We start from the raw sequence: 26,651 nt of genomic DNA on the forward strand, positions 1-26,651 counted from the left end.
CTAAATCACTAGCACAAGTCCTTACCATCTAGGATTGCACAGACTGCTCTGCACTCCTAAGGATCATTTGTGTGCAACTGCAGCATCCTGGTAAACATTACAGGAAAGGGGATAAGAATTTATCACTTGTCACAAATATTCTGACCAAAGGAGCAGAGGGCTCAAGGGAAGTGCAGATAGGAAATAGTGGAAGATTAAAAGGCAAGTTGTTGCCTTCTACTTGGTGGTGGTTTGTAGCCCAGGCAATGTGCTCTAGGTCATTCACCATTTTTGCAGCCCTTCACTGGACCCTGTCCAGTGTTTCTACATCCCTCTTAAACTGCAAAGCTCCAAATGTAATAGTGTATTCCAGGTGCAACTGCACCAGCCTCAAGTACAGGACAGAAAGTAACTTCCTTCACACTGTTGGACACACTGTTCGTGATGCAGCCCGCTATGGCATTTGCTTTCCTCATTGTGAGAAAGCAGCACTGGTTTACATTCAAACTAACATCTTCCAAAACTCACACATCCTTTCCAACAGGGCTACTGCTAAGGCACTTCCCTGTCCATATGGTCTTATTCTGCCCTAGATGGAAAACTGCATTTCTCCTTGCTGTGCTTCATGAAGTTTCTCTTTGCCTTACCCTCAGGTTTACCAAGGTCCCACTGAATTGAATCTCTGCCATTTGTGATGTTCAGCCATTCCCCATAGATTAGTGTTATATGCTAAAGGTGCAAAAGGTGTCATCACTCAGGGTGCTGATGGAGATTTTGAAAGATAAAGGCCTCACTGTGGACCATGGGGTACTATTCTCATTAACAGCTGCCAGCTAGCCACTATTTAGCTGCTGATTGCTACCCCTTGAACAGCCCAGATAATTTTCAAATGTCACAGCAACCCCATACATCCTCAGCTTCCAAATGAGACACTTGCAAGATAAACTAAGAAAATCCTTACACCTTTACAGAGAACCTGAAGTTGTTTAACATGGTATTTCACAAGGTGTATTGCTTCCACCGCTGTCTCCTCATTCACACACTTATCTCAGCTAAAGTAAAGTTTTGAATTCATGAGATAAATGGCACTAAGAAAAATACATGGATGGGATGTGCAGGGTGGGGTGTCCTAATGGGATACAGTCTAGCAGCCTTGAGATACCTCCAGTTTCTCACTTGACTTGTGCTGCCTTGCTAAGATGTGACTTCTTGCTCTTGGTCTCACAGACAGTCACAGAATATTAGGGCCATGTCTTAAGGAGTGGCAGAGAGTGAGGCAGCTGCCTGGTTTCCATCTCGAAGGATCTATTTTCAGCACACCCAAATCCTTCCCCTTCCATGGGAATGTCAGCACTGCAGAACCTTGCCCACGCTGCATTGCTGTCCAGGACAGCCTGTGTCCAGGGTCTACTTTCATTCTGTCTCTTCTGACTCTGCTGTGCTTTACATTCAGCTGCAGTGGAGACCAGCCCTGCAGAGATGGAAACATAGTGAGAAAGTTAACAGAGGCAAGATCCATTTCCTTTCTATTTTTCCATTAAGTTATTGTTGCTTCTTCCATCAGGTCCTTCCTTCCCTTGGGACAGCTATCTCTGTGGCTGTTCCAAACCTTTCTACAGGAGCACTACAGCTACCCTAGCAAATCAAACATATCCAGGAACTTTGGCCAACTGGCACAAGACTGCTTATGCTTATAGGAGTAAACTATTTCTGTTTCAAGCATGGTGAGGCTGGATGCAGGCTGTATTGGGACTGGTCCCAGAGAATGCCAGCTGTCCAGTTATGTCTTTGAATCTGCTTAGGAGTTGTGTAGCTGGCACAGGTCAAACGCTTGACAAGGACTCTTCTAATACTTTATCAGTGTAAGTAATTGGCTTTCTATATCAGCAGATGTTCCTTTGGATAGTGCATTATACTAGCAAAGACTTAGCACAAGATGGAGCTTTCTCCAATGTAATTCACCAATGTCTGTGAACTTAGAGCAGATAAATAGAATTGAGGACTTTGGGATATAGACGTCTTTGCTTACAGGCCAACATGTCAGGAAATATAAATTAATCACTGCTGGGAGAAAGATCAACTTTGTGAAAAAAAATAAAGCTGCCACAAAGGATGAGTAGTTCAAATCCCTTCAGGTTATATTCATGTGAGTGTCCAAGTGACTGAATGTGAGTCTTTGAAATTTTTGCTTCTTACAGAAGAACACTCTAGAATAGGCTGCCTACAAACTTTCTTTGATTTCACCATGCCTTTTCAATTGCAGGAATTTAAAGAAGTGCTATCTGTATTGATAGCTTCAGTGACACAGAAGTGCTGGATATCCAGTATTTTTCCATGATGTTCATCTGGTGCTCACATCCACCTTTGACCTCTATAAATGCAGTCCACATTACTTGTCCACTTTGCCTTGAAAACCTCAGTCTAACAGTTAGTTTATTTTCCTTGGTAATAATCACTGGGATTACTCCCCAAAATCCTCAGCCTATGACCATGGAGTAGAGACGGACAAAAAAAAAAATAAAAAAAAAATCAGTGAAATATTTTACCTTTTGGTTGAAAGCTGCAGAAAGCAGGAAAATCACTGGTATTTTGGTAAAGATTACCTGGGAATGTTTCAGGCTATAGTTTCCATATGGTTTAGTTCAGATTTTCCACCTATATTACTCTTCAATATTTCTTGTCTGTGTTGCTATTGTCTTTGTGTGTTCTCCCAGTTCAAAACACTAAACAACAATACTGATTAAGTCTCTGCTAAGTAACTATTTGTTTTGGACACCAACTGCTTTTACCAAGAACTGTAAATAGCCAGCCAGTCTCTGTGAAGAGGCTGCTAATCTATCAATCTGCTCTTGGAAGACTTATGTAGCACTGTGCTAATATTATGGGTTGTAAGTTCTGGCAAACTTTTGACATACATCCAAGTTATTCATGACACCATGTTGTTCTGGAATGATGTTACCGATGTACTTTCAAGGAAGATACATAAATAAGCTACATTGTTCATCTTAATTCCCTTTATACTTTTTGTTTTGTTTAGTCAAAATGTCAAATCTTGGCAGCATTTTTCAGTAGTCTATAGCTCTTTCTTTCAATGAACAACGTGTTTTACAGCTGATCACTAAAATATCAAGTAAAGAATTATCCCTTTTTATGTATTCTTACTCAGGTGAAGGTATAAGACAACTAGCAAAATAAAGATTTAAACATGTTTCTTTTTCTCAGTTTGTCAAATCTAATGTCAGCAAGGGGATTCCTCTAGAACAGGAAATGAACTGTGAGATGTCACCAATATGGGGCTGTCAGCTGTGATCTGTGAGATGAAGATGACCAGATTTGCAAGGACTAATGAAAGCTGTCCTAAACAACTAAGACATACAAATGTCTTTTTATGTTGAGAGTTTTTCTAGTAATGTGGGATGTAATTATATGGTAGTAAAAAAATCTCACAGCAAGGAGATTTTCCTCTAGTATGCTTGAAATGAATGGATATAAGTGCTGCCTGCCCATGCCTTTTCAGTCTTCCTGGCCTCTTGGAGCTAACAGGGACCTGATGATGTCTGAACTCCTGACTTTGGCATCTGTGTCAACCAAACAACGTTGAGCAAGATAAATCTGGACCAGTGAATTTAGCTTTGCATTCCAGCTATGTAATTACACTGTTTCTTCTTTCTGACATTGAAAACATCATTATTTAAATCTCATGTCACAATGAAGTACTTGTAGCTTATAGGGAGCCAGAGTGTAATTGGTCTTTAAATTCATCAGATAGTTGAGAGTTTCTTCCAAGTCATGAGGCTGATTTCCTCTCAATCCCTTAGCTAAGCTGTCTCTAAATTATCACCTGCTTTTGAAAGAAACATAGCTTCCCATTCCTGCAAGATATTGAATGCATTGCAGGAGGATGTTTGCAGCATCGCCTTCTGAGATGGCACAGTTTCCTTCGTATGATACATCTTTGGGAACTATGGCTTTCCTTGCTACTTAGGTGGACAGAGGGTGCAACTATCAGAACATCATTAAAATACTTTTAATCACACTGAATTTTCTCTTTGAACTATAGCACAGACATACTTGACTCAAATATAAGAACATGTTCTTCAACACACATAGTACTGCCCCAGGTATACCTGAGTGAACAAAAATTATCTGCTACTGAGTAGGATCAGAGTTAGGTCAAGGATAAACATACTGGAGAATTTCAGTTCTATTGACGTATCCTGCTGTGACTGTCTCCATTACCTTGGATTCTAGATCTTTTGAAGCAGAGACTGATGCACTACAAACTTCTGCCATGCTGGTTCAACATGGTGTTATTTCCCTCAGAAACTATGCTTGATCATAGAATGAGATATGAGAGGGACAATGAGAAGGGTTCAGTTATATATCGCCCTGGGAATGGGGGCAAAGAACAGGGGACATTAATGCCAGAGAGGGGACATAAGAAGGAATTCATTTCTCCAGCCGTCCTCTGCTGAGTTTCAATTAAATCCTGGCAGCAGTTAGAATCAGCTACTTCTTTTCTCAGCTGTTGCTGTAACCTGAAAAGAACCTCAAAAAGCTCACTTCAAGGTCATATTGAGAAGATAGGTCAGTGCTGCCCTACACCATGTGGCTGCTGGAAAAGGCAGCGGGACAGTTTCTTCTATGAGAAGCCTTCATATTTTAGATGAACTCAGTACATAGCCATTTTCCTCAACCATCCTGGCAGAGCACAGATGATTATATTCTTCCCCCTGTAGATTGAAAATTAACTGAATTTGACATTGTGCCTGAGTGCACATACACATCATCAAGTTTAAATTCCCTTCGAATTCATTTCACTCAATGTGTAGAAATTGTGTGAGGCTCCATAAACTAACCAAAATTTCTTCATCATTTTGTAATTTGGATTTTTTGCATTGTCTTTGGACAATATATGACAACCACAGGGGGGAAGCTGTCTATAGTTTGAATTTGATAACACAATTCAGTAAAAAGATAGTTCTGTAAAGAAGACTTTTAAGTAAAGATGAAGACTGGAAAAAAATCCAGAGAATTTACAGTATTTGAAAATGCAGAAAAAGCGCTCTAACTCTATTTATAACAATACAGGGCATCACCTGAGTTTAGGACTGTGAAATATATTGGAAGACAGCATGTTTCTCATGCACAGAAAAGTCGTAAAGCAGCATGACAGTTAAGACCTCAATATCCGTATATGCTTATGTATGGATGTTGTAGGACTGTGGGATATAAAACTTAAAGATATCATATTTTCACTATTTTTTCAGAATTTTTATGAACATTGTTTCAATTATCTTTCCTGATATTCATGATATACCATATGGAAATGTACAGAATACTACAATTTTTCCTTAAGTAAAATTGGGAATTGGGCATATCTTTCATGTACCTTTAGTGTAATTGCCTCATAAAATATAGCTCTGGAACAGCACAGAGGGTACAGTTATGTCGTCCTGGGAACACTGATCAAACCTACTTGAACTTTAACAGTTCTTTGCAGTTAGAGGAAATGTTGACTACTGAGAGGATATTAGGGAGCAAGGAATTCTTTCCTACAGCCTGGATCACATGTGAGAAGCTACCCTGGGGTTGGAACCAATTCCACAGAAGGCTTTTGGTTTCTAAACTCTTTTGTGAACAGACCTGCATTGAAGTTTGCCATCCTAAAAGCACTGCTAAGTGACTGTCAATACCTAGAGACACCTCAACTCACTGGCTGCTTCCCTTCCAAACTAGACCTTCCATCTGCTGACTGCATGCCCAGAGCTGCCTGGCCATGTGCCTTACTCCTGCCTGTTACACAGCTGGGTCCACAAACTAGACAAAACCCCAGCAAAACCCCGGAAGAGCTTTACTGAGAAGACTGGCTTTATCATTGGCCACTGGAAATTCAAAGATTTTGAGTCCCCAGAGTCACACTCAGCTAGACTCTCCATATAGCTCCTGGAGATCCAGGAACATCCCGAGGACATTATGTCCCAGCCTTATAGCACTGCATTAAGACAGGCTTGCTACGTACTACTGAGAGGAGGACCTCACATAAAAGTTCTTCCTCACTCAAGGAAGAACTCAGGGATGCTAGTGGACATGAGTCACTAATGTGTGCTTGAAGCCTAGAAATCCAATTGGATCCTGGGCTGCCTCAAAAGAAGTGTGAGCAGCAGGTCAAGGGAGGTGATTCTCCCCCTCTACTCTGCTCTTTTGAGACCCTACCTGCAGTATTCCCTTAAGCTCTGGGATCTCCACCACAAGAAAAACATGGACCTGCTAGAGTGGGTCCAGAGGAGGGCCGCAAAAATGACTTGAGAGCTGGAACGTCTCTCCTATGAAGAAAGGTTGGGTTGTTCAGCCTAGAGTTGAGAAAGGTTTGAGGAAACCTTCCTGTGGCCTTTCAATGCTTAAAGGGGGCTCATAAGAAAGATGGAGAAAGACATTTTATCAGTGCCTGTAGTGACAGGACAAGAAGCAATAGTTTTAAACTGAAAGAGGGTATATTCCAAATAAATATAAGGAAGAAATATTTTACTACGAGCGTGGTGAGACACTAGAACATGTTTCCCAGAGAAATTATAGATACCCCACCATTGGAAGTGTTCAAGGTCAGATTGGATGGGGCTTTGAGCAATCTAATCTAATGAAAGATATCCTTGCCCACATCAGGTGTGTGGGACTAGATGATGTTTGAAGGTCCCTTCCAATGCAAGTCATTTTATCATTCTACTTAATTCTTCACCTGTTGCTGCAGGAGGAAGCTGCCGTTACAGTTCAGATATTACAGCTTCCTGGGAATAGGAGACCACAGTTCCCTCTCTAACCTGGTGGGAGAAAATCCTCAACTCTCATGTCCTGGGAGAGATCTCAGCCATCCCTGCTCCTCCCATGGTCTTCTTAACCCTATTCTCTGATCTGCCAAGGCCCTCCTGTCCCCTTCTTGACCAGGACCAGTAACCCACTGGGCTGCTGGACATGACGTAACACCCCAGTGCCTCAGTTTGGAACAGATTTGGGTTCGAGACTGAGGCCCAGCCACACAAAATGTGGGTGCTGCAGTGTCAGAGCCCTTCTTGGAGCAAGTTCTTCATGCACAAGGTAGCATCTGATGTTGGATATTATGTTGTATACTAGGCATCATTTTTCTAACCCTGTCCCTGTGTCCTTGACCTCTTTCAATAACCAAAATGGCAATGACCAGAAGAAGAGTGTGTTTAGATCTGACAGCATTTAAACCAGCTCAAATAACAGCGCCCTTTCCCTAAAACTAGATGAGTCATTCCCCAGGACTACCAGCAAATCCCCCTTTCTCAGAGTATCAGGACTGTCCTCCACCTACATCTAGTGCTCTGATGCAGGCAGCAACCTGCATAACTGGTTGATAACTTTTGTTGCAGGAACTATATGAATATGTGAATGTGCAAGATACTAGTTTCTGGAAGTTTTGGGTAGGGAAGGACTGAAGGGGTCTTGGCTTTTATCCTGGTTAGTGAATTTGGCAGTGGGAGCATGCATATGGGAGACAGGCTTCAGATGAGACTGTGGGGTTTTTATGTTAGAGGAATAGGAAAGAAGTGCTGTGTATTGATGTATAGATTGAAGAGTGCAAGTCTCTTTACCTAGATTGTCTGGTGGATGTGACAGCTGAGCTCCAGAATGGTGGAAGGGCTCTGTAATTCTTCAGGAGCAGAAATTTCTGAAGGAATGGAAAAAAAACTTAGTTGATTTATAGACTACCAACTCCCAACTCCTTGTTGAAAAGAGGAATGAATATTCAAATTACATGGATTTCTACAGGCCCAAATCTTTACCTCAGCAATTTGCTTTATTTATGGTACAGATTGACAGGTCAGACTTAGAAAAAAGACATAAGATGAAACTGATGTCCTTTCCTGAATTACCAATGTGGCTACTTTCTGATGAATTAAAATATCATCAAGAAAAGAAAGGAGCATCTGTTGTTTAGTTGCACTGACCTAGACAGACAGAAGGAATCACAGAATATCTTATGACATCCCTCTCAGCATGATTTCATGTACAGGCTTTTAACAACCCTTCTTGGACAATCTCCCATTCAAGTGTACATATGGACACATGTGCATGAGTGTATGTATGCTCTTCTTCATACATCACAAATGAACTTATATCTCTCTCTGACACTCCAACCCAGTATTTCAGCTAGACCCCAGCCTCCTATTGCTGTGACCAAATCTTTGGCTCTTGGCCAGTCATCTTGTCGTGTCTGTGACTTACAGACACCAGCACTATCACACTGAAAGATTCAGATTCCTCCTTTACTTTCAGAATTTTACCAACACAACTGCAAAATGCTTTCAGTAATTCTTATTTCCCTCTTAGTGTCCTGCTTAATGTATTGCTCTCAGGCATTTCTTATAAGCCTCACACCATCGCATAGTGTGATTAATGTTGCCATCCCCATTGTACAGCTGGGATAGCTGAGGCACAGACATACCAAGCAATCCACCCTGGGTCATACAGTGAGTCGGTGGGAAAGCCAGCAATAGAATCCATAAGTCCAGTATCCAAGTTCCCTAAGTGCCTTGAAGAGTCCAGATTCCCTCCTTAACACCCTTGTCAAATTATTTATAGGACATGTATTCATATAGTCAGTAAGACAGCAAAAATTTCTAATTATATCTAGTCATGTCAAATGACAATTATGCCCTTAGTTCAGTTTGCCAGACAATGCTTTGCCAAAGAAGGTTTGCGAAAAATTTTTTGACCGAAGAAAGAGTAGGCATCTGTAGCATCTGCAGACTAGATCATATAAAACATCCCTGCGACAAGTCTGCCCTGTCTCCAGGGAAAGCTTCAAGGTAAGTGTATGGTATCCGCAGGCTTGGAGGGAAAGGATGGTGCCCTTATGTGCCTGCCGCAACATTCCTGCTGCCTCCAGTGCACATTTCCAGGACAGCATGCATTTTCTCAGCTCAAGTTTTAAATCTGCTTTCAAGCCACCTGCCTGTTTTCACTCTGGATTTCTGTGCAGCAGCAAGTAAGGATTTGCCTTTTCTGTTTTACAGTACTGACCAGCTGCCAGCCTGCAAGCCACCCATCTGGTATTGTGAGAGGTAAGAACATGATTTATTAATTCTTAGAGGGCATAGAAAAATCCTTTTGGGTGGAATTTCTGGAAGGGTCACTGCTTCACCCTATATTCAAACCCAATGTGATTAAAGGCAGTGGGGTACCCAAGGTTGGTAAAGTTCTCAAGTGAATCATGGAATCATAGAACAGTCCAAGTTGGAAGTGACCTCAAAAGATCATCAGGTCCAATCACAAGTGGCTGTGTTTGAAGTCTCTGACCACTGATGGCAGACCAGTAAATCCCCATGGGCACATTCCTCACTTCTGCTTAATTGACTTAACAAGGAGCGAGACATGCTGGCTTTCCATCTTTGCTCTCTCAGTAGCAGAATTGGACCAAGATGAGCAGAGTAATTAAAACAGAGCATGTGAATTAATGTGTTATTATGCCCAAAACTTGTTATGAAATAACTAAAGAAGTAGGAGTAGAGAGAGCTGTAATACAAGCAACCAAGCTCTGTTTGTCATCTCTGTAGAACACAACACTTTATTTTCCTCTTGCCACTCCGACTGTTCTCTACCTCAAAAAATGGAAGCTGCAGCCCTCCTCCTCTGTAAGCAGCCACCTGTTCTTCCAGGGACAAAGAAAGAATTATCATGTTGCTCTCTCAGTTTAGTATAACACAATGTTAAAGTCTGTGTGAATGGTAGGTATGTATGTTTATACAGGATAGCAATAAAACAAAAAAATTTCCTTAGCTGCCCACAGTTTTTATGTGGGAAGAAAAAGTAGTTTTTCAGAGAAATAATATTGGCTTTAAAATACCTAATTTTTAAAATTCCTGACTTTCAATCTTCATGCGTTAACTTATTATCCCCTGAAATTATATTAAGGTTTAAAAAGTAAAGAAGCTAATAGCAATAGAGTTATCAGTGTGTTTTGGAACAGTATTACTCTTCATTTCACAGGCATTGTAGCCATTTATTCCTGGATTCAAGAACTCACTAAAATTAGCAAATAATTGTAGTGTTAATACAATGATAAAAACACTTTAGAGAATGAAACTGAGCCATTAAAATTCTTGACTTGTCTGTATACCATTCAAGACAGTGATGTATGATACTTCTGAGCTTTCTGAATTAGTATCACTTGGGAAGAAACTGCATTATAATGATTTCAAGTGAATTTTAAAAGAATGCCTCAGCTGCTGAAAGGAATTTTCAGGTTCTTAACTCCACAGTACAGTGCCTAAACAGTTGACTATTAAGTGACAATGGATTATTTCAAATGTGATTTCAGTACAGTGGACCCTAACATAAATGATATCCTGAAACATAATTTCCACAATTTCCGTAAATGTTGACTCACACCAATGCAAAAATGTACAATTATATCCAAAAAAGTTATGAATAATATTAATACAGTATTTTCTTTTCCCATCTTCTACTGAAAACTGCTTACATATTTGAGCAACACATCTGCTCTTCCGCAGTGTTCTCTGCTGACGAGTCCCTCCATAAACTGCAGCAATGTCGTCAGACTCGGAGATGGCAGTCTTTGGGGAGGCAGCTCCTTACCTCCGAAAGTCAGAAAAGGAGAGAATTGAGGCCCAGAATAAGCCTTTTGATGCTAAGACATCGGTCTTTGTGGTGCATCCTAAGGAATCCTTTGTGAAAGGGACAATCCAGAGCAAAGAATCGGGGAAGGTCACTGTCAAGACTGAAGGTGGAGAAGTGAGTAAGAAACAAGGCTGAATAACACCATTTGATTCCCACTCTCAGGTCTTAGCTGACATACATGCATCTCCTTCTTCCCCTGACAGACCCTGACTGTGAAGGATGATCAGATTTTTCCAATGAACCCTCCCAAGTATGATAAAATTGAGGACATGGCCATGATGACCCACCTCCATGAACCCGCTGTGCTGTACAACCTCAAAGAGCGTTATGCAGCCTGGATGATCTACGTAAGTACCAGCAGCAGTCTTCCTCTGGGTAGCTGCTCTTGGGAGGAACTGCTCTGCCAGGCGAAGTGGAAGCCAACATGCTGTCTCCCTTCCCCACAGACCTACTCGGGTCTCTTCTGTGTCACCGTCAACCCCTACAAGTGGCTGCCGGTGTACAACCCGGAGGTGGTGTTGGCCTACCGAGGCAAGAAGCGCCAGGAGGCCCCTCCACACATCTTCTCCATCTCTGACAACGCCTATCAGTTCATGCTGACTGGTGAGTGGTTCTCTTTCTCAGAGGGATTGTACCATGGAATTCTCTGAAGGAATACTCTGTCTTAGTAATATGAGGAGACTTTTTGAAAGCTTTCATGGTTCTGATGCATACGTAACACTGTATTCTTTACTATCTTCACACCTTTTTTTCTAATATTTTAAATGAAAGACACTCCTGTGCTTACTGAGGTGTTGTGGAGATTTTTTTTGTTTGGTTGGTTTGGTTTTTAAGTCAACACGACAGAATAGAGTTGAAAACATTAAACTTACCTAGCTATGTTTTATTCTTTCTGTGCTGTTCATTGAGTTTTAAAACTCAATGTACTGTATTTCTGCTTCCTTTACAGATCGCGAGAACCAGTCGATCCTGATCACGTATGTACACTCCCTGCTCTGGCCCCTGCAGGGCTGCCCACTGCCAGGGGACCTCCTGCCTGACCGCATGCTCTCTGCTTCTCTCTTTGGTTGCAGTGGAGAATCCGGAGCAGGGAAGACTGTGAACACAAAGCGTGTCATCCAGTACTTTGCAACAATTGCAGCGAGTGGGGACAAGAAGAAGGAAGAGCAGACGTCAGGCAAAATGCAGGCAAATTGATAGACACTGGCTGGAGTCTATGCTTTTCTCTGCTTCTGATATGGTTTTTGGAAAGGATAACCAGCAATAATTATCATCCTGCAGGGAACGCTTGAGGATCAAATCATCAGCGCCAACCCACTGCTGGAGGCCTTTGGAAATGCGAAGACCGTGAGGAACGACAACTCCTCACGCTTTGTAAGTGGATTAAGCAAAAGATTCCAGAAAAAATAGTAAACAGGAGTTTATGGCAGTCATTCTTTTTTTTTGTTCAGCCATTGTTTTTTCAAGAGAAAGACTGTATTTTCTTAACATGACTTCATCACTTCTCCTAAAGGTAATTCTCCAGACTTCAGGAAGAGTGATTCTATAGAAAAAAAATAAATTCATTCTGCTTTGTGCTGAGGTGCAAATCAAAGTAACTGATCACATACTCGTTTTCCTATTATGTATTGTAGTGTTAAACAATAGTTTTGTTTATTTTTACTTACATCTCTGCTCATTTGCTAAAATGCAGCCAGACAGAATGCCAGGTAGAAAAGGAGGGAGATTAGGAAAAATGGGTAAGAAAGACAGAGAGAGACAGAGAAAGTAAAAGAGGACTGAAAGAAACAGGCAGGGAGTGGGGAGACAGACGGTGGGGAGAGAGAGTTTCTACTTGAATAATATGTTTGATTTATGTCAAATTCAAATAATAATCAGAACTGAAATGGCTTATTCGATATAAAACATTTAAAAGCTGAACTACTTGAATTGTTATTTCTATATCGTTAAGGCGACTGCTTTCTGTATGCAGGATATAGTTAGAAGAATTTGGCTAATGCAATCCACCCATTCCTTTCCATTTGTACATTCAGAATACTTATAGAGCTGTGCCTCTGTTGACAATTTTCATGGTCAAAAATTTAGAAGACAACTTTATGTCAATAGAAATATAACAGATTCTTAAGAAAATGTCTCTAAGTAGAAATATTGTGCCCAGTAGAATAAATGTCAAACCTCTTAATTTCAGATATATTTTTATGATGTAAATATTAAGACACTTTTATTCCTTTAAAGGGCAAATTCATCAGAATTCACTTTGGTGCCACAGGAAAACTTGCTTCTGCTGATATTGAAACATGTAAGACATTTCCCTGAACTGTTTACTCACAATCCATCCATCCATCCATCCATCCATCCATCCATCCATCCATCCACCCATTCATCCACCCATCCAACACCTTCTCACCCAACTATCTATCCTGCTTTCTCTCTTCTTTTTCACCCCATCTTCTCCTTACTTTCTTTCTCTCTTTTTTTTTTTTTTTACTCTTTCTTCTTGTTTTTAACTACATTTTTCTTCCAGATCTGCTGGAGAAGTCCAGAGTCACTTTCCAGCTCAAGGCAGAAAGAAGCTACCACATATTCTATCAAATCATGTCCAACAAGAAGCCAGAGCTAATAGGTAGGAAGACTGACCAACTTGAAGGAAGAATTGCTGAACTTCAGTTCACACTATTACTTGCATGGCTAAACTCAACCTTAATGCCCTCTGTTCTTACATTTAGACATGCTTCTCATCACCACCAATCCATATGACTACCAGTTTGTTAGTCAAGGTGAAATCACTGTTCCCAGCATTAATGACCAGGAGGAGCTGATGGCTACAGATGTAAGTAAGAATCAAAAATGTTGTACCTATTTTCATCTCTTCTGGACAAAGCTTTATTTTATTATACCTCTTGCAGAGTGCCATTGACATCCTGGGCTTCACCGCTGATGAGAAGACAGCCATCTACAAGCTGACAGGGGCTGTCATGCACTATGGGAACTTGAAGTTCAAGCAGAAACAACGAGAGGAGCAGGCAGAGCCTGATGGCACCGAAGGTATTAGCAAAGTCTGTGGTTTACCTGTTAGAAATAGAAGTAGCAATAACAATAAAGTACTTGGAAGATGGCAAAAGAGAACAATGGAAATGTATGAAAACGTGTTTAGGTAAGCAAGTACATGCATATGAAACTGCCACACAAAATATACCCTTTTTTCAATTACTACCTAATCTTTATTTGAAGTATAAATTGCATTTGTGTCCATAATTCTCTCCTGGGCCACCAGTATTAGAACTTCTCCTTCATAAATCACATGTCATTTAGGAATTTTGCCCAGGTAAAAGGGAACTTTCTTTCAATTTCTTTCTTCTCCTTTGGAGATTCAAATCCGTAACTGCCACTACATAGTAGTATTATTGGCACATCAGTCTAAGTGAAGCATAGGTATACCATGTTAGGGAAGGACTGACTTAGATCTCTACTGACTGCTTAATCATTCAAGCTGACTACTTAATCATTCAAATGTAATCTAATGCATACATGGTTTAAAATGACTAAGCCTTGTCTGCTTCAAAAGAATGGTCTCAGATGGCCAGCTTCAGGACTGAATTTTTAGATTTTGATCCTGAATGAATGAATATGCTTGCCTTTCTGCTATGACAATAACAGTAAGTCTACAGAAGAGGGCACTTCTTAACTGTTACCTCTAGTTTTAGAATCTATTCCTGTTTAGGACTATAGCTGCTGTCAAAGAATACAGGTAGCCCAAGTACCTAAGTGTATGCTTTGGATTAGTGGCCACCACTCAGGTGGCCAACCTGCTAATATTTTGGTATTCTGTTGCCTAGCTTATAAATGCCAATTAGCATGGACTGAAGTAATGAAATTCAGATTTTGGGATGAATTTTTAATAAATACATTGTTTCTGGATGCTTCTGTGGGGATTTTCAAAAACACAAATAGTATTTAGTTGTACTGCTCTGAAAAGCTTTCAAAACAAAGATGAATTTTGTTTTAATGACTTTAGTGCTTTCTCTGAGATCCACTAAGAAGAATTTGACCACTAGGACATTCAATAATGTTGTTCAATAATTCAGTTGCTTTGGAAAAGGTTCATGACTCAAAAAGCTGCATGTCTTCTTAGTCTTAATTTTTCTATATCTCCTTCTTCTTAGTGGCTGACAAGGCTGCCTATTTGATGGGTCTGAACTCAGCTGACCTGCTGAAGGCCCTTTGCTACCCCCGAGTCAAGGTTGGGAATGAATATGTGACCAAGGGTCAAACTGTGCAGCAGGTAACAACCACCTGGAGACTGGGAACTTCTGGTTTGTATCTCTTACTGTTTGCTCCGAATATTGTTTTTGTTCTCCATTCTTTTTTGGTTTAGGTGAACAATGCAGTTGGTGCCCTGGCAAAAGCTGTCTATGAGAAGATGTTCTTGTGGATGGTTGTTCGTATCAACCAACAGCTGGATACCAAGCAGCCCAGACAGTACTTCATTGGTGTCCTGGACATTGCTGGCTTTGAGATTTTTGATGTAAGGATTCTAGGTTTGAGGACTACTCTTGCAGGGGGAGATTGCTATATCACAGGGCTTCTAAGTAAAAATCTTCTGAAGGTTTAACATGCTAGTCATTTGCAATTTTCTGGGAAAAGTCCTTTATTTTCTTTTGTAGCACAGAGCAAATCCTCAGAAGCTTCATCTGTACAAGAACAGTTTTATTGTTTGTGTAGAAGTAGCAAGCAGAATTTTATATGTTGTAATATTTTAACAGTTTGAGCTTAATGTCAGTGATTTTTATAATTTTATTAATTTTAATAATACTATAGGAGAGGTGCTAGAGCAGAACTAAGATTTGAAGACCCATTGACAAACATATAAGAGATTAAATGTGTAAACTCTTTTGACAACCAAGGAATGAATATGTAAGTGTTTAATCAGAGATATCAAGTGTTTAAAAATTGGAGACTGGAACGGTTTTGGCCGAATTAAAAAAAAATGCAAAAGTACTTCATGAATTTTAGGAGATTCACTAGAAATATCTGTTCTGGAAAAATTCCATTTTCATGATGCAGATATTTCTGTGGGGAGCTGCATATAGGTATTGTTACAGTGCAGTCCTGATAATACAGTTGTGTTTTAATTGGAGAGATTTATAAAGGGTTGAGAATGATCAAGAACTGTGCATGTTGACGATGGGTGGTTCTTGATTATTTTCCACTGGGCAGTTCAACAGCTTGGAGCAGCTGTGCATCAACTTCACCAATGAGAAACTGCAACAGTTCTTCAACCACCACATGTTCGTGCTGGAGCAAGAGGAGTACAAGAAGGAAGGAATTGAATGGACATTCATTGACTTTGGGATGGACCTGGCTGCCTGCATTGAGCTTATTGAGAAGGTAATTTTTTAATTCAAAATGCCTCGTATTTTTAGAAATTCATTATTTTAAATTGAAAATGGTAAATGCTATTAGAAAATAAGGTTTCTTCCATGATCAGATTCATGTATTCCATTATAGTTCTTGAAATATCTTTTAATCTGTACTGTTGCTTACTATCCATTAGAGGGATTAAGAAGTCCACAGGTAACTATGGAAGTTATTCCTCACACACCTTCTCTGAGTGGAAAGTATCTGCACTTGCTCGATTAAAGGATTTTTAAATTTTTTTTACTTCAAAAACACAGACTACCACCCAAAGTAAAACAAAATATTTTCTTAAGGTTGTGACATGAAGTTATCTGGACAATATGTTATTTTCTAGATGGTTCATAGCAAAGAAAGTACAGGCCAATACAGTCAGTACCTAACCTCTGAGTTCAAGAAACTGAGATTTCTTGTAGTTCTGTATAACGTAGGAATTTGATTAAAATAGAGAAACTGGAGTAAATATACAATAGACACATTTGTGGAAGATATTTTTAAATAGAATATTTCTCCTCCTGATTTTTTAACATAGTTTTTGGCAGAAAAAGCATTCCTGAAGGACTCTGCCAAACTGTGATTAGAGCAGATGAATCTTTCAAACACAGCTTTTTAGGAAGAAGTATTCTTCATGGCAAGGGTATTGGTTCGTTTCTCAGCTTCCTGTCTTTTACTATATACTCTTTAAGAACAAGTAGTGATCACATTGTTCTACAGCATTTTCTCTTCTTTATTGTACTATCATCCTCCAGCCCATGGGCATCTTCTCCATCCTGGAAGAGGAGTGCATGTTCCCCAAGGCAACTGACACCTCTTTCAAGAACAAGCTCTATGACCAGCACCTGGGCAAGTCCAGTAACTTCCAGAAGCCAAAGCCTGCCAAAGGCAAGGCTGAGGCTCACTTCTCGCTGGTGCACTATGCTGGCACAGTGGACTACAATATCACTGGCTGGCTTGAGAAGAACAAAGACCCTCTGAATGAAACAGTTATTGGGTTGTACCAGAAATCATCTGTGAAGACACTGGCTTTACTTTTTGCCTCCTATGGTGGAGCAGAAGCTGGTTAGTTTTCTAAAATTCTTTCTTTCCTAAAATTTTTCTTTATGAACATTTTTTTATATGAAAAAGTGCAGAAAAAAACCTCCATAATATTTAAAAACTATTTTTGTTTTTGAAGAGGCTAGCGGTGGTGGTGCTGGTGGGGGAAAGAAGGGTGGCAAGAAGAAGGGTTCTTCTTTCCAGACAGTCTCAGCTCTTTTCCGGGTAAAGTATGAATTGCATTACCAGTAAATTGACATGAACATGGTTTCAAATCTGATCTATATAAAATCCTGTTCTTTTCATGACATTGGTTTTATGATGAAACAATAGAAATTGTTAATTGAGCAGACATTATTCCCTGCTTTTTCCCAGTAATTGTTTGTTCACATTTGGGATTTATTTCAAGCAGTCTTCAGCTGGCCCCCTGAATTTTATTAAAAGTTCACTTATGTTCTTTGTGAAAAACATCTTTTAGAGTCTGGGATGTAATATAAATATTAATCCTGTAAAGCCTTGTGTTAAAATATTCACACAGTACTGTTTATTTCTTCCAGATTAAGGTGAAGGATTTAATATTTTTTTTTTAATGAGAATACAAAAGATTTAATTAAATCTATATTTTGAATTTGACACCTACTTCCTCCTAAGATTCACCATATTAGTTTTGTGGCATGAAGATACAGAATATAGAGAAGTAAAATTTTTACCTAAACTACAACACATGCTCCCATAGGAGAACCTTAACAAACTGATGACCAACCTACGGAGCACTCACCCCCATTTTGTGCGTTGCATCATCCCAAATGAAACAAAAACACCTGGTAAGATGTTCAAGCAGAAAGAGAACATGCTCTGATATAGCCATTCCCCTCCGCAGTGGAAACTAGTGTTCATTTATGGTCTACATTGCTAGGTGCCATGGAGCATGAACTTGTACTTCACCAGCTGCGCTGTAATGGTGTGCTGGAAGGCATCAGGATTTGCAGGAAAGGTTTCCCCAGCAGAGTCCTCTATGCTGACTTCAAACAGAGGTAAGAGCTCTGCACTTCTAAGCATCGCTAGAAGTAACTCTGGTTCAGTCATATGGCTTATTCAGGCTGTGTTATGTTGCCACAACTAGTTACATTTGAGCTGGCGGATTCAGTAGCTAGTGGGTACTGAGCAGGAAAAAGTACCTTTCTCCTTTCTCCTTTGACAGATACAAGGTGCTCAATGCCAGTGCGATCCCAGAGGGACAGTTCATTGACAGCAAGAAAGCTTCTGAGAAGCTTCTTGGGTCAATTGATGTGGACCACACCCAGTACAAATTTGGTCACACCAAGGTATAAACCTTTCTTGAGTCATTCACTGCATCTCTGTGCTCTGCTCTACCTGCCAGTGACGTGCAGCAACATTCCCTTTCTCAAGGTGTTCTTCAAAGCTGGGCTGCTGGGACTCCTGGAGGAGATGAGGGATGAGAAGCTGGCACAGCTCATCACCCGCACACAGGCCAGATGTAGGGGCTTCCTGATGAGAGTGGAGTACCAGAGAATGGTGGAGAGAAGGTAGACGTTCCTCATCTGCAGTTAAAGTCATTGTACTTGGAGGAAAGTGTTGACACTTGTCCTCCTGAAAATATTTAATGTACAATTTAATTATGCTTCAGGGAGTCCATCTTCTGCATCCAGTACAATATTCGTGCATTCATGAACGTGAAGCACTGGCCCTGGATGAAGCTATTCTTCAAGATCAAGCCCTTGCTAAAGAGTGCAGAATCTGAGAAGGAGATGGCCAACATGAAGGAAGAGTTTGAGAAAACCAAGGAAGAGCTTGCAAAGTCTGAGGCAAAGAGGAAGGAGCTGGAGGAGAAAATGGTCAAACTCGTGCAAGAGAAAAATGATCTGCAGCTCCAAGTGCAGGCTGTGAGTAACTTTTTTTATTTTTACAAAATATTTTACATTACATACCACGTAAAAAACGTAAAATTCAGGCCACCTTCTTTCCCACTCAGTCTCACCATTAGAAAGTGGAGTTTAAGCTAAAGAATCACTTTTTAGTCCTAACGCCTACACGTCTCCATGCAAGTTCATGACATAAAGCCTCAGTACAGTCACTGTTGTGTGTTTAGTGGAGTAGCGACAGTGATTGGATTGACCAAGTATGCCTTCATTCAGTTGTCAAAATGAAAATCCTACTGCCATTTCTTACAGCATATCTCACCCGGGCTCCTGTAGCTATTGCTCCCAGAAGACACAGATGCTCATTGCATCCTACCACACAAGCCCAGCCTTGTATGTTTGCCCCAGAGCCATCTGGCCTCTCGGGAAACTTAGCCAGTATGTAGGCAGTATCCTTGAAGTGTCCATTTCAGAGAAAGGTGAATCTTCTTCTAGAACACTGACTTGTAGTATCCACTTACTGTATTGGCAGGGTATAAATCTACTAATGGGAGTTTCAAACATTTTCTCAGGGGTGGAATTATTTACGTTTCTCAATGCTTCTACATAAAATTGAATATGTGGAATTATAAAATACTATCACTCATAACTTTCTGAAGGAGAAAAGGAAAACATCAATTAAATCCAAGTAAGCCACCCACATACCTGCAATAAACCAGGTGAAATGTGATTTATGTAGACACAGCGTGTGATGATGAAAAAGGTCAGGAAAAAATAAAAGTGATCAAAACAATTTTCAAAATTGCTAATTTGCAATGTAATTAATCAGTAATCTTTTCCCAAAAAGTAATCCCAAAGGTCTTGCTGATGCACATATGTTCCTTCAGCATAAAATAAACTTTCCCATATTTTACCCCCAGGAAGCTGATGCTTTAGCTGATGCTGAGGAAAGATGTGACCAGCTCATCAAAACTAAAATCCAGCTTGAAGCCAAAGTAAAGGAGGTGACTGAAAGGGCTGAGGATGAAGAAGAAATTAATGCTGAGTTGACGGCCAAGAAGAGGAAACTGGAGGATGAATGTTCAGAGCTGAAAAAAGATATTGATGACCTCGAGTTAACGTTGGCCAAAGTGGAGAAGGAAAAGCATGCCACTGAAAACAAGGTACACACAGAGGGAATCACATAAGGGATCAAAAAATCATTGCTTCTTGGAGCAAAAGAGCCTGCTGCCCCAGGATGCGTTGGCTTTGGAACATCTGAGCTGGCCCTCACTTGAGTAGCAAAAAGAGAAATGCAACTCCTGGCTAAGTACTGCAAAGTGAACATTTCGCTGCATGTTTTCCACCCCATTTTGACGATTGCTTATATCTGTAGGTGAAAAACCTCACAGAGGAGATGGCAGCCCTGGACGAGACCATTGTCAAGCTGACAAAAGAGAAGAAAGCCCTCCAAGAGGCCCATCAGCAGACACTGGATGACCTGCAGGCAGAAGAGGACAAAGTCAATACGCTGACCAAAGCTAAAATCAAGCTGGAGCAGCAAGTGGACGATGTAAGTAAAGATGCATATGAGAAGACTAAAGCTGTTACACAGTCAGACACTACCAGCAGAACACTGATGGTCTTTGCTTTAGCTGGAAGGGTCCCTGGAGCAAGAGAAAAAACTGCGCATGGACCTCGAGAGAGCTAAGAGAAAACTCGAAGGAGACCTGAAGCTGGCCCAGGACAGCATCATGGATTTGGAAAACGATAAGCAGCAACTGGATGAGAAACTGAAGAAGTAAGTGTGGCTGTGGGGCACCTGAGCGCTGGGCTGTTGCACTTGTGGTTTTTTTCTTTCAGTTCTAACTCGGTTTTCTTTGTCCAAAGGAAAGACTTTGAAATTAGCCAGATCCAGAGCAAAATCGAGGATGAGCAAGCCCTGGGCATGCAATTACAGAAGAAGATCAAGGAGCTGCAGGCAAGTCTCTGTTCCTTCCCCTCTCTCACTCACCCTCAGGTCAGGTAAGAGGAGGGCAGAGGTGTGAAGGGTCCCTGATGTTCCCCAGGCCCGTATTGAGGAACTGGAGGAGGAAATTGAGGCAGAGAGAACCTCTCGGGCAAAAGCAGAGAAGCATCGGTCTGACCTCTCGAGGGAGCTGGAGGAGATCAGCGAGCGCCTGGAGGAAGCAGGAGGGGCTACAGCAGCTCAGGTTGAGATGAACAAGAAGCGTGAGGCCGAGTTCCAGAAGATGCGTCGTGACCTCGAAGAGGCCACGCTGCAGCATGAAGCCACGGCTGCTGCCCTGCGGAAGAAGCACGCGGACAGCACTGCTGAGCTTGGGGAGCAGATCGACAACCTGCAGCGAGTGAAGCAGAAGCTGGAGAAGGAGAAGAGTGAGCTGAAGATGGAGATCGATGACTTGGCCAGTAACATGGAGTCCGTCTCCAAAGCCAAGGTACGCAAATACCTTCTAGATATTCCTGCCCCAATAGAAATCTAGAAAAATTTTCTAGAGAAAACTAGAAAATAGGACTTTTTGCAGCTGCTGTTATTAAGTGTTTGCATTACAAAACCCCTCTGCTTCCATCTATTTCCACACAGGCAAATCTGGAGAAGATGTGTCGCACGCTGGAAGACCAGCTGAGTGAGATTAAGACAAAGGAAGAAGAGCATCAGCGCATGATCAATGACCTCAGTGCTCAAAGAGCTCGTCTGCAGACAGAGTCAGGTGAGAGAACCTCCTCTGTGTCCTTGAATAGGAGAGAATCCCAGAAAAGGTTTTTTGGGTCACAAATGACATTGCATATATTTCCTTTATTTGTGCTTTTCTAGGTGAATATTCACGCCAAGTGGATGAGAAAGATGCTCTGATTTCTCAGCTGTCAAGAGGCAAGCAGGCTTTCACTCAACAGATTGAGGAACTCAAGAGGCACTTAGAGGAAGAGATAAAGGTAATGACTTCTCCTGCAGCTGGCCAGTTGAAACATTCTAACCTCCACACTACCTAGCGGAAATAGGGTGTGCTTAGTACAAGCCCTAATGGGGGAAAATTTAAATTTCTGCAGGGAATGTGATTACTGGATTCTATCCTCAGGTCTACATCTGTCCTTCATTGCAAACACTCTCCCAGATGTCATCATATTCCCACTGTTAAATTAATTCACTGGGAGAGATTTCCCAGGATTTTAGCATTCCTGTCACAATCCCACTCTCTACCCAGGCCAAGAACGCGCTGGCCCATGCCTTGCAGTCTGCTCGCCACGACTGTGACTTGCTCCGGGAACAATATGAGGAGGAGCAGGAAGCCAAGGGCGAGCTGCAGCGTGCCCTGTCCAAGGCCAACAGTGAAGTGGCCCAGTGGAGAACCAAATACGAGACAGACGCTATTCAGCGCACGGAGGAGTTGGAGGAGGCCAAGTATGTGGGAAAGTTGGGGAAGACAAAAAAAGGGGTACACTAACTAAGGAAATTGAAGACACAACTGTGATATTGTCATAAAAAGTTAAAACTGTGCGCTGGGGCAAGGTAAGTCCTGAGGTAAGGTATATGATCCAAAGGCTGTGGTGTAGGATATGTAGAGGAAAACATTAACCTGACCCAGAGAATGGTATAGAAAACCTGTGGACAGTAGATATAGAAGGTACATTGTTTACTCAAGCCTGGAAATCAGAAATATTAAAAAAAATGACTGGCTAGTAGTGGGCATCTGTACATAGGATAAATACTCACAAAGTGTTAAAATGTCCTATAATGAAAAGCCCATCGGCCTCCGCTTTGCTTTCAAATCATGAGCTGTGCTCATCTCCTTCCAGGAAGAAGCTGGCACAGCGCCTGCAAGATGCAGAGGAACATGTTGAAGCTGTCAATGCCAAATGTGCCTCCCTGGAAAAGACAAAGCAGAGGCTGCAGAACGAAGTGGAGGACCTGATGATTGATGTGGAGAGATCAAATGCTGCCTGTGCAGCTCTGGATAAGAAGCAGAAGAACTTTGACAAGGTCTTTTGGGGTCCAGCCTGGGGGCTCCTGGACAGAGCATCCCCTCCTGATTGCCACGTCCCTCCTGACACCCCATTTCTCTTCAGATCCTGGCAGAATGGAAGCAGAAGTATGAGGAAACACAGGCTGAACTAGAAGCCTCCCAGAAAGAATGTCGCTCTCTCAGTACGGAGCTGTTTAAGATGAAGAATGCCTATGAGGAGTCCTTGGACCACCTGGAAACGCTGAAGCGTGAGAACAAGAACTTGCAGCGTAAGTCCCTGGCCCTCTGCTCCTGGCAGGGCTTTCTCACCACCCTCCAGCACCCACCGCTTCACATGGCTCTGTGCCTGCAGGTGGGCAAAGATGCCTGTCATCTTGGTGTGTCAGGGCCCTTCCCATTCTGCTCTGTGCCCAAACATGCCATTGATCCTTGTTCCCACAGAGGAGATTTCCGACCTCACGGAGCAGATTGCGGAGGGAGGAAAAGCGATTCATGAGCTGGAGAAAATCAAGAAGCAGATTGAGCAGGAGAAATCTGAAATCCAGGCTGCCTTGGAGGAAGCTGAGGTACATGTCTGTATTCATTGCTTTCCAGAGAGGCCTACTGACAAACAGTGTGAAACATAAAAGCTTGGGGCTGTCAAGGAACGTCAAGGCCTCAGTTTCCACATCATCCAAAGAAAAAGAGCCCCATTTTTTTTTCTGGAAGAGGTAGTTTGGAATAGAACAGCTGTATATAAAATTCTTTCATTGACACCATGCTGCTTTCTTATTCAGGCATCCCTAGAACATGAAGAGGGCAAGATCCTGCGCCTCCAACTTGAGCTCAACCAGGTCAAGTCTGAGATTGACAGGAAGATAGCAGAGAAAGATGAGGAGATTGACCAGATGAAGAGAAACCACCTCAGAATTGTGGAGTCCATGCAGAGCACCCTGGATGCTGAGATCAGGAGCAGGAATGAAGCCCTGCGGCTGAAGAAGAAGATGGAGGGAGACCTGAATGAAATGGAGATCCAGCTCAGTCATGCCAACCGCTTGGCTGCCGAGGCACAGAAGAACCTGAGAAATACACAGGGAGTGCTCAAGGTACGGCACAATGAAACAGGTGCTCACTGGCTTATGAATCAGCTAAATATTTCCCTGTTGTGCAATTCTATCAGATCTATAATGATGTAAAAATAGGAAAAAGGAAAATAGGAAAAAAAGCCACCTCACAATCTTTCTTATTTTCCTGTCCAGGATACTCAGATACACTTGGATGATGCTCTGAGGACACAGGAGGACCTGAAGGAGCAGGTGGCCATGGTGGAGCGCAGAGCAAACCTGTTGCAGACTGAAATTGAGGAGCTACGGGCAGCCCTGGAGCAGACAGAGCGGTCCAGGAAAGTGGCTGAGCAGGAGCTTCTGGATGCCACTGAACGTGTGCAGCTTCTCCACACTCAGGTTGATTAACGCAGTTCAAAATCTCAAGAGCTTTTTTTGTTTCCCTTTCCAGATTTTTCATCTGTGTGAATTCTTAAATCACCTCTTGTAACAAAAAGCTTAACCTGAACCAGAACTCTTACACTTGTACAAAGAATTGGGTTATCCCTAAGTGAGTAGGATTGTACTTACAGGAGTCAGAAATATTTCTTAAAATTTCAAGAACTCTCTGCTCTCTAGCTGTGTAGTACCTGACAAGATGCATCATTTGAAGGACAATGCTAATATTAGATACATAGATCATAACTTTAAATTTACACAGTCAATTACTAAACCCAGTGTTTGGTTCTGGAACTAATGGGACAATATTTGTGGTGGTTCAACAGAACACCAGTTTGATCAACACCAAGAAGAAGCTGGAAACAGACATTGCCCAAATCCAGGGTGAAATGGAGGATACTATCCAGGAAGCCCGCAATGCTGAAGAGAAGGCCAAGAAGGCCATCACAGATGTGAGTCGGGGGCTCCTTTCATTGCTGATGGTGGATGTATTCTCCCCCCAAAATATCTCCAGCCCCAAAATGGCTTTGACCCTTTGCTCTCATCAGGCAGCCATGATGGCAGAAGAGCTGAAGAAGGAGCAGGACACCAGCGCCCACCTGGAGAGGATGAAGAAGAACCTGGACCAGACGGTGAAGGACCTGCAGCTCCGTCTGGATGAGGCTGAGCAGTTGGCACTGAAGGGAGGCAAGAAGCAAATCCAGAAGCTGGAGGCCAGAGTGCGTAGGGCTGGTATCTGTGCAAGAGTGAGCAAGTCCCTCGGAGAGATACCAGGGAAGCTCCAAAGGTGGGCTTGTGATTGCAGGTGCGGGAGCTGGAAGGGGAGGTTGATGCTGAGCAGAAGCGCAGCGCTGAAGCCGTGAAGGGTGTGCGCAAGTACGAGAGGAGGGTGAAGGAGCTGACCTACCAGGTAAGGCAGGAGGTGTCCTTGCTCTCTCAGCAACTCTCACAGCACACATCATCCCCAAGGGGAATTCTTAACCTCACATGATGCAGAACCAATAATTCACTTTCTTTTCTGTTTGCCAACCACTCTAGTCTGAGGAAGACCGGAAGAATATTCTCAGGCTCCAGGATCTGGTGGACAAGCTGCAAATGAAAGTGAAATCCTACAAGAGACAAGCAGAGGAGGCTGTAAGTATTGCCTGGAGAATGGGCACCTTCCATTGGGGCAGCAGGCTCATTGACATGACTGTGAATGCCAGGACAGGGTCAGGAAAGAAACTGCTGAGACACACCAGTCTTGGCCATGCCGTTTGGTTCCTGTCAGGAGGCCTTTCTGAGCTCTGGGCACCCTGCAGCAGGCAGGGACGAACTGAGGGAAGTTCTGCAGCCTGTGTTATGCTGCAGGTCAGACTAAACAATCCCAGGGGCCACAACAATTGACTCAGAAGATCATGACTCTGCTAGTAATCAACAGCAGAAGGCTTCAGGTTCTTCTTCAACTGAAAATGTCACACTTTGGGCATGAAGTAGTGGGAGGATAAGCACATAAATGACAAATCCAAGTAACGAAATATTTTCTCAAGTGTGACACAGTGCTGCTGAAGCTTGTCACAGTGGGGTCCCGAATAAGGGAGGAGAAGGAGGTCTGTGTGACGCTTTTGTGTGGTGACTGGAGAATGGAAGTTTGTGCCTTCCCCAGGGAAGAGCTGTAGCCCTTCAAGGCTGAGGTGCAGCAGGAGTGAAACCTCTGCCCTGGGCTCCTCACCACCAACTCCTTCTCCTTGCACAGGAGGAGCTGTCCAATGTCAACCTCTCCAAGTTCCGAAAGATCCAGCACGAGCTGGAGGAAGCTGAGGAGCGGGCTGACATTGCAGAGTCCCAGGTCAACAAGCTCCGAGCCAAGAGCCGGGAGTTTCATGGCAAGAAGATAGAAGAGGAAGAGTGAGGCTGTCATGAGGCAGCAAAGTGACCTGAGGGCTGCACAAAATGTGAACCTCTCGGTCGCTTTCTCTTGTAATTAGTCTTTGTAACCATGTCAATGTCTAGAGAATAAAGACTATAGATTCCCTTGCATATACAGCAGAAGCAGTGCTTTCGGTTGTTAGAATTCGGTTCTGCAGTTGCATAAGTTTGAGGCATTTACAAATGAAACATTTTATTTTGCTTAACCCTTGGATAGCAGTAGAGTCTTAATTATCCCATCTCCAGTATTTCTCCACTATCTTATTACATTACTGGGTAGAAAATAACACTGATTTAATTCTCATGCTTGGAAAAGGTTAGGATCACGA

General features: G+C 42.2%; 1 protein-coding gene across 5 annotated transcripts; it reads left to right on the plus strand.

The window, feature by feature from the left end:
- Positions 1–10,551: 10,551 nt before the first annotated feature.
- Positions 10,552–26,311, plus strand: LOC115616516 (myosin heavy chain, skeletal muscle, adult-like). 5 transcript variants are annotated; one of them, XM_030505839.1, is made up of 38 exons: positions 10,552–10,755; positions 10,845–10,988; positions 11,088–11,244; positions 11,591–11,618; positions 11,715–11,829; positions 11,923–12,015; positions 12,877–12,940; positions 13,166–13,264; positions 13,368–13,471; positions 13,548–13,686; positions 14,805–14,923; positions 15,017–15,166; positions 15,859–16,029; positions 16,806–17,119; positions 17,238–17,316; positions 17,828–17,915; positions 18,008–18,125; positions 18,293–18,416; positions 18,502–18,638; positions 18,740–18,995; positions 19,892–20,134; positions 20,347–20,523; positions 20,606–20,751; positions 20,841–20,931; positions 21,020–21,409; positions 21,556–21,682; positions 21,787–21,905; positions 22,175–22,371; positions 22,767–22,950; positions 23,037–23,202; positions 23,375–23,499; positions 23,710–24,018; positions 24,172–24,375; positions 24,741–24,866; positions 24,963–25,133; positions 25,220–25,324; positions 25,453–25,548; positions 26,150–26,311. In XM_030505839.1, exons 1-38 carry the CDS (start codon positions 10,552–10,554, stop codon positions 26,303–26,305), a joined length of 5,835 nt encoding a protein of 1,944 aa, XP_030361699.1. In that variant the 3' UTR covers positions 26,306–26,311. The 5 variants fall into 5 exon arrangements, with proteins under 5 accessions (XP_030361699.1, XP_032776174.1, XP_030361698.1 ...); XM_032920283.1 differs by having other exon boundaries at positions 16,806–17,111; positions 17,233–17,316; XM_030505838.1 differs by having other exon boundaries at positions 16,806–17,115; positions 17,231–17,316; positions 26,150–26,305.
- The last annotated feature ends 340 nt before the right edge of the window (positions 26,312–26,651 follow it).

This window comes from Strigops habroptila, chromosome 14, assembly GCF_004027225.2.
Source record: "Strigops habroptila isolate Jane chromosome 14, bStrHab1.2.pri, whole genome shotgun sequence".
Lineage (NCBI taxonomy): Eukaryota > Metazoa > Chordata > Aves > Psittaciformes > Psittacidae > Strigops > Strigops habroptila.